The 8,634-nt window shown below is 43.2% G+C and overlaps 1 protein-coding gene across 1 annotated transcript; it reads right to left on the bottom strand.

The window, feature by feature from the left end:
* Window positions 1-6,290: 6,290 nt before the first annotated feature.
* TUSC1 (tumor suppressor candidate 1) lies at window positions 6,291-7,666 on the bottom strand. Its single transcript, XM_071730998.1, has one exon. It carries the CDS (start codon window positions 7,630-7,632, stop codon window positions 7,033-7,035), a length of 600 nt encoding a protein of 199 aa, XP_071587099.1. The 5' UTR covers window positions 7,633-7,666; the 3' UTR covers window positions 6,291-7,032.
* Window positions 7,667-8,634: the final 968 nt, after the last annotated feature.

Raw genomic sequence — 8,634 nt, 5'->3', positions numbered from 1 at the left:
GCTTTCAGGTAGAACTTCCTCTGCTATAGCAGGTACTAATCTATTCAAAAGTATTCTTGCAAGGATTTTTCCAGCAATGGAGAGCAGAGTTATGCTTCAGTAGTTGGAGCAGTTTGACTTCTCTCCTTTCTTCTTGTACAGGGTGATGGTGACTGCATCTGGTGGAGATCTGGTGGTAACTTGCCTTGTTCCCAACAACTCACAAGGAGCTTGTGAAATTAACAATTACTATCAGAAATCACTGCGGAAAATCACTCTGAAGGAAAGTTTGAGAACCCAGCACCCTTATTCCTGCTGAACTGAGACTTTCATCATACAACAGGTTACAGAATCATAGAATCTGCCGAGTTGGAATGGACCAATCAGGATCATCAAGTCCAACTCCTGTCCCTGTGTAGTGCACCCCCAGAATCACACCAAGTCCCTGAAAGCATCATCCAAATGCTTTTTGAACTCATGCAGGCTCGATGCTGGGACCACTTCCCTTGGGAGCTTGTTCCACTGCTCAGCTGCACTCTGGGTGAAAAACCTTTTCCTGATATCTAACCCAAACCTCCCCTGATTCAGCTTCCTACCATTTCCCCAAGCCCTATTGCTGGTCACGGGAGTGAAGAAATTAGTGCCCCTCATGAGGAAGCCATAGAATGCAATGAGGTCACCCTTCAGCCTCTTTTGCTCTGAACGGAATCATCCAAGTGACCTCAACCTCAGCCACTCTTCATAAGTCACAGATCCTCCAGATCCTCACCAGCCTTGCTGCTTTCTTTTGGACACTCTCCAAACATCACCGATGTCTTTTATATATTGTGGTACCCAAAACTGTATCCAGTATGCAAGGTGAGTCTTTGCTTACATAGATCAGCAAAACGCCTCCTTTTGTCTCATAAACATTCCATTCAATTTTTCTGTAGTGTTGTAGTGTCCCAGTAAGACAACACAGTTACTCACTGGCCAAGCCAAGCAAGCCCACAGAAAGTGAGAAAATGACCTTGACTTTCTTCAGGCCTAAGACAGAAGCTACATCTCCAAAGCTGAGATTTTTTCATGTGAAAGGCTCACCTTCAGCTGTCTTTTCTTAAGAAAACAGAAGCATTCCTATATTTTGCATTGTATCTAATGCCTGAGGACTGCTCTGTGAAACTGATTAACGTGCGGGGGAGATACTTGGCAGTAGGAATGGGTTAACACAATGATAGCCTCAGCTTTTCTGATATTACAGTGCTGCTTGGCATACAGATAGGGAAAAGTTTAAGCTGCTGGTGAAGCTTAGTGTACAAAGTACACAAATGAAACATGAGTGATTGCAGTTTGAGAGCTAGGTGCATGTGTAGTTTCCCTGCATTTGAGAACAGGGACTAAATTAGCTTTAAATGCAGTACTGAATGTAGGTGAGAAGAAATCATCATGCTGGTACATGGAATCATAGAATGGCTAGGGCTGGAATGGACCTTGAAGATCATCCAGCTCCAACCCTCCTGCATGGGCAGGGACACCTTCCACTAGGCCAGGTTGCCCCATCCAACCTGGCCGTCAACATTTCCAGGAGGAGGCAGCCACAACTTCCTTGGACAACCTGTGCCAGTGTCTAGGACTGGTTTTGGTAGGAAAAAGATCTCTGAGCAACTCTGGTGCTTTTAGTGCTTTACTTTAGATCTTAGGTGCCTGTGTCTTTCAGTAGATCCAGTCAATTATATTTATAATGCAGAGTAATTAACTATTTAATGATTGTTAAGGCCAGAATTCTTACATCGCTAAAAAAAAATTAAGCCAGAAGAAAACTAAAACCTTCCACAGGGTTTCTTTGAAGAGTCCTGCTTGTGTTGCATCCTGGTTTTTTGACCGTTAAAATCGTTGGGAAAATTTGTCAAGTGCACTTCTCTGATTCTGTAAGATTTTACAGCATCCATCCTGAAGCTTTTCTTCCTCATCAGTACCACATAGCAAAACTTCCTAAAACTGTAAAAGCAAGATAACATTTTTTATAAATTAGAAAAAAAAACCAAAAAAACCTCCCAAACCAAACACATCACTTCTGAATAAAAAATAATTAAAAATTTAAAAATTGTGAGTCATAAAAGTCTCATCCAGGAATGAGGCTAATAGTCAGACAGAATCATCTACCTGACCATATTCACTATGAAAAAAGACATTCTAAATGCCTGGGTTCTGAGCAAAGAATATAGACAATACTCTTTTGTATTTTATAAGGAAATGAAATACAGATGCAGCTGTCTGAAATCTGTGCACAAACACATTAGCTACTACTTCAGTAGCCCATATAATTTTTGTAAGTAGTCATTTTAACAGAAGTCGTGACCCTAACATATTAGATCTACTGTATTTATGCTCTTTGCAACACTTCACCACTTGGTATGGCCTGAGCTCTCAGACACCAATCAACACCAGGCTGGGTCAGGCACTTGGAGGGGAGTTTGTCAAAGCACAGCATCTCCACTGCTTTCTTCTATTATTGAACTGGTACCCACCAGGGGGTTAAGAGCTGTGCTAGTTTAGGTGCTGAACTGCAAACAGCCTTGTTAAGTTCTTAAGGTCATTGAAAATCCTGCAGCACTTAAAAAATGTAGATGGTCACTCTCCTGGCCCTCATAAATTTTCACATGAAATAGATTAACCTTAATGAGCAACACTGCTAATAATCTCAGCAGAAGCTAAGGATTAATTGTAGAGCCTCTCTCCAAAGCTTGCTCTTACTTCAAAGACATGCCAGTGTATGATACAACTGCATTTTCCCTCAACACTAACCCTTCATTTTATCCCAACTTTATGATCAGGATTTTTAGTAATTAAAACTACACCAGTACATATGAATATAATTACAATAGCTTTTGTTTTATGGTTGCATCTTTCCATAGTATTTCTCTTTCACAAAATGTTCTCTCTGGATTACCCAACCAACTTGCTGTTGTCCCAGTCTTATACCATGCCCCCTCCTTAAAGCTAGATCTCAATCAGCTTTTTTATGCCCTCTAAATGTGATGTCTTTTATCTTCTCTTCTGCACAAAGACCCTTGACAACACAAAGAGCAAGCAAATGGCCTTGAAAGTCATGAAGTAATAATGGTAGCAAGCTGCTTTAAAGAGAGCTTTATAATCATGTGCTGCTACTATTCTCTGAATGACTCAGGGCTTTATTTTGGAAGGGATGTAGCAATGAATTCAATCCTGATAATGCATAGAACAATGACTGTTCCCAGACAGTTACACCTAACTTTCCAGAAATAATAAGAGAAATTGGATATCACTTAAAAGTATACAGGAAAGAACCTGTTAATTTGTGATCACTAAAAATCAAGCTTTAAACCACTACTTTAAATCATTGGCAAGTTGGAAAAAAGGCTTTCTATACATCTTGCAGCTGTCTTTGTCAAGTTGAAAAAAACCACAAAAGGAGACACTAAACGCTGTGAGATAGATAGAAAGAGAAGAATAACAGATGACTGCTTTGGCAGAAAAGTAGCTGAATCTGAATGGCATTAATTTATCATACAAAGGCATTTATTTCATTATTCTCTGTGGGCAGCTAAAGCACCTCAAGGCCTTGACATACTCAAGTACATGAGCATAGCGGACAGACACTCCTTCAGAGTGCAATATTTAATGAAACTTAAATTAGGTCTCAAAAGAGCAATAGAGTACTTATTAAATATTGCACCAACACTCAGCAATTCTGTTCAGACGCGTGTGTTTTAAAGTAATTGCCATCAAATTCACACAGGGCCCCAAAATATTTCAAACAGCTTTAATATACCACACATATAGCTCCCATTTTATTAAAAACTGCAAAATATTTTGTTAACAAGAAGCACCAAAGGGTAAGGAAAAGCCTGCAGGAAAACAAAGGAAAATAATTGTTTTCTTATCAGCAAAGTGAAAGGTTACAGGATTTTTGTTTGTTTGACTCTATAAATTCATAATTTGTATTAGTAAAAAAGTTTACAGAGTATGTCTGATATTTTAAAGATTTTAATTTAACTAGGTGATCAGGAAGATATTATTGCCAAATGTTTTATATATTGTTATGTTTCTATGCATTTAGGCGGGGGTAAAAATAAAAAATGCAAGCCACCCACTCCCAAACCCTGAAATTCAAACTTGCATTTGATCCATTTTCTAACAGAAAAATTTCCTGAAAACAAACTCACTTTCATGCAACACCCTGATGCACTGTAGTACAAAATCATATGCAGTAATAAATAGGACAAATATCCACCAGTCTTCAAAAATTTGGCCTTAGCAAAAAAAGAAGTGTTTGGGTGCTTTGGTTTGGTTTGGTTTGGTTTGGTTTGGTTTGGTTTCCTAGTGACTATGACAAAGAAGTACCTATAACCTAGAATGAAAAACACAAAAAAATAGATGGTTTTGAGATTCACAGTTTTGAAAATGATCAGCATACAACTGAAATGGTATTGAAGTTGAAATTATGAAAAGAAGGACAACAGGACAGCATGGTTCTGTTTGTTGGGTAGACTGTGGGCATTTTGTTCTGCAATGCACTTTCTTCCAAATCCAGGGAAGCAGCATTCAGTTAAGCCAGAGAAAGAAAGCCTCAACACAGCAAGGTATTGAAACAGCTACTAACACAACTAGAATAAAAGAATAATTGTCATAGCCCAAAATGGAATGAACAGAATTCAAGAGAAGATTTAGGAGTAAAAAGCAACGACTGGAAGTTCAAGATTCGACTATATATTGGATAGTGAGCAGAACAATAGGGAAAAAACAGAATTTAAGCTTTTCATACAACTTTAGTTAACACTTCTGCCACTGCTTCAGATCTGTAAATGCTGTACCAGGGAATTTCAGATACTCTTTGCTTTCTGCCTCCAATTAGCACAAGGGGTTTTGGGGCTGAACTGCAGTTTCAGGACCAGATGTGAGTTTCTGTTGTTGGAAATGCTCATGTGGACAAATCCAGATTACAAATTGCGTATTTACTCTTCTTGCACTTCTCAGCATTTGTAGTTTCCTGTAGCCCAGGATCATGTGAGTCCATCAGAAAGAAAACCCAACAACTATAAACCATTTATTGGGAACCACTGTAGAGAATTACAACTCTTACACCATCTTACTGAAGACTTTTCCTAAATCCTGTGTTATCTTGTCTTTTGCTTTCCAAAACAAACAACTAGATCAGATGACTGGTCAAAACAGACTTTTTTGACTGGATTAAGTGGTAATTTAGTGCAGTTCATTTTGAGCAGCAGTTTCAGGAAATATGTAAAATCTCTTCTTTAGCACTCTTCATATTAATTTTAATCTTACTGAAACAGCCTTCTTATTTTCATCTGTATTTGGTAATCTGGAGGGCTGTGTTAAGATGTAGAAAAAGTTTAAAAAGAATCCTAATCCTTTTCATAATCTTGCATAGAACTTAGTATTCTTGTATAAAACCTCCACTTACTGGGGATGCCCTAGATATTTAATTAAAAAAATATACAAATTGTATTAACGAAGGCCAGAATCTCTTTTGTACATGCCAATACTTAACTTTTAAATAGGATTCCTGGAACAGTTGTGCAGTTTTAACACAGTACTACTAAACTGTACTATGTCAACAGATTCTTTGTGTCACTTGGGTGTTCTTACTTTACTGAAAATTGCTATTAGTTAATCTCGCTGGTGCACTTATTATGGGCCTTGAGCATTTACCAATTTAAGCATTTCTGAAAATAATGTGTTTATAACACAAATACCACATACAGACACCAACACCCACACTTTCTCATTAATTACAATATGCACAGCTCCTCATTAAGGAGAGATTAACTGCATTGTGCCAAATTTTTTTCCATGTTGTGAATGCGCTTGAAACTGCAGGTCCTAAGAGCCTTGTGCTTAATATGCACCATGGCCATTTTATGATTAGAGGATATTAATTAAATAACAAAAACTCTTTTTTGAAGTTGTATTATCAAAGATACTTAAAAAACATGAATTTTCACCTTTGCATGCTAAACTATGAGCTGAAATGGACCTTTTCTATTAAACCATTCCCAAGTCTGAATGCATCAGCTTTTTTAATAGCAAAAAAAAAAAAAAAAAAAGAGGAAACATTACAAAACTGGTATGCCTGTTTTTCACAAGACTTGTTTTCAAGTAGATCTTCTAAAAGAGGAGTCTGATATCGACATACTTGTTTCAAATGGTAGATCTGATAAAGGTAAAAAAAAAAAAAAAAAGTCCTTTGAGAAAGTGCATTACAAAGCTCTGAGAACATTTCATTTCCCATTTCAAAATAAGTCCCTGTTAAAAAACACACGAGGCATTGATTTGGTGTCATGATTTTATTTCTCTATCACCTGCAGTTTTTTGTGGAAGTGAGAAATACAAGTCGGTATTCATGTGATGGTGAACCAAGTCCACCACTGAACATACAAACACTGTTTTGCAGTAAATGTCCAAATTCAGAGGGGTTCAAAGGATCATCAACTCTCACTGGAGCACTAACCAAGAAGACTGCAAGCTCTGTCCACTCCCTTTTCATACAGAGACTACTAAAAACTGGTCAGAGCCATCTTCGGATAGACTCCATGACTATTGAGGCTGACATGACAAGTTTTTAACTCAAAAACTGAGACCAGCTGTTCTTTTCACCGTTGTTTTTCTCCATGACAACAGGTGACTGGAAGCACTCCTCGGCTAAACACCGGCCTTTCTCAGGTATCCGTTTCCCATCTGAACCTGCTGCTTGCTCACGTCAATGCCTCCTGGTCATACATCTGAGAGAAGAACTCACAAAACTCAAGCAATTCTTCCCCCACCCTTTCCTTGGCAAGAGCCTGTTTGGACTCAAAGGGCTGGGTCAGGCCGCACATTCACAGGGAACAGGGAAGGATGGGAGGCAGAGCTCAAACGGCCCGACCCCCTTCCCGAAGGCCTGCACTGCCTGGGCCGGCGAGAGGGAGGTCGGGGCAGGCGGGAGGGAGGTCCGGGCAGGCGGGGGGACCAGCAGCGCCTTCCGGCACCGCCCCGTCACAGCGCTCTTCCCGGCCGCCCCTTCCCCCGGTCCGGCTACACGAGCGGCACCAGGCTCTTCTCCAGAGGGTGCTCGTGCTCCTCCTCCTCCTTCTCCTCCTCCTCCAAGAGTTCGCCCAACTCCCCGTCGTCCAGCTCCGAGGCCTCAGGCCCGGCGGCGGCCCGGTGGCGCCGCAGGTGCTGCAAGGCCCGGCGGTGCTTCTCTTGCAGCCGCCTGAGCTGGGCGCGCAGCGCCTCCGCCTCCTCGCCCTGGTCCGCGGCGGGAGGCTTGTCGGGGCCGCTGGGGCCGGGACCCAGCAGGGCCTGGCGGAAGAGGCAGCGGTTCTCCCGGCGCAGCCGGCGGTTCTCCAGCCGCAGCCGCGCGTTCTCTTGGCGCAGCCTCGCGTTGTGCCACTCCCGCTCCTCCCGCTGCCGCAGCGCCTCGCTGTGGCTGGCCGCCAGGTCCGCGTACCGCTCCGCCAGCTGCTGCAGCGAGCCTCGGGACTGCCCGCGCCAGCCCGTTTGGCCGCCGCCCGGCTCGGCGAACTCCTCCGCCCCGCCGCGGCTGCCGCTACCGGCGGCGGACAGCCCCTCCCGGCCCCGCCGCGCTGAGACGCTACAGCCCCAGCGCCCGTTCGCAGCGCGCATGCGCATCATCCGTACCGACTGCGCCGCCCGACTGCACGCGCCGCCGCCGCCGCCAGGGGAGGGAGGAGCGCGAGGAGCGCGGCGCCGCCGCCTTCGCCCGTATGCAAATGAGGGGGCGGGGCTTCGGCCTCGGGGCGGAGCGGGCGGTGCGCCCCAGCGGCGCCATTTTAAGGACGGTGTGGGGATGGGTGTGGGGCGTCAGCTGGGGTGCAGCTGGCGGCGTGTTCCGGGGCTGTCAGCCCAGGTGGTTGGTTGGGCTTTGGGGGCCTGAGCCCACGAACTCGACATCTGCTGTTGGATCATGACTTGTTCTCATTAACCCTGCTTCCCAGTCATGGGAGGTGGTGGATAGGCTTGGCCCGCTTGGTAGTGCCCTCTCAGGATACTCCATCCCATTGTAGTGTGTGACACGGTGTGGTTCCACTGGCTGGCCTGGGTGTGCAGCCATCCCGTGTTCATGTGGGTCTTGTTTTTATCATTACTAAAAGTGATGGCTATGGCACAGAGAAAGTTAATCTCAGGAAGCTCTTCATTTATGAAGACCTGGTTGTACAAATGTTAGCCCATTCTAGGTGTTGGGGATTTAAGAAGGGACAGTGACTGATGTGAGTAGTTCTGACACCTTGTAGACTGTTTGGCTTAAAGTAACAAGATCATGTCGGATAAACTTGTCTATAAACAATTTCCAGAAGAAGGAGTAGGATGTGAGGACACTATGTCAATGGCATTTCAGAGTGCACGGTGAAATCCATTTATCTCCCTGAAATTCTCACCAATTCTTTGCCTATCTTTCTTTACATGACCATGTACAATTAAGTAGTCCTGTTAGGATTTCCACTAATGTGCAGTACAGATCACTGAGCACCTCTGTGTATTTTTTGCACTTGAAATTGTGAACTGTCCATGGCAGGGGCTGTGCTTTGCTTACAGTACAGTGTTAATAATCAGCTGTAACTTTTAAGTATGGATCATGTATTTGAAGTACAGCAAACAATGTGTAGCAGTAATTGT

The sequence above is a fragment of the Heliangelus exortis genome, chromosome Z (assembly GCF_036169615.1).
Source record: "Heliangelus exortis chromosome Z, bHelExo1.hap1, whole genome shotgun sequence".
Lineage (NCBI taxonomy): Eukaryota > Metazoa > Chordata > Aves > Apodiformes > Trochilidae > Heliangelus > Heliangelus exortis.
This window is presented reverse-complemented; position numbering and strand designations above follow the sequence as displayed.

Bases quoted from the DNA above. Each gene is read 5' to 3' on its own strand.
- TUSC1 (XM_071730998.1), bottom strand. From the start codon at position 7,632: ATGATGCGCATGCGCGCTGCGAACGGGCGCTGGGGCTGTAGCGTCTCA.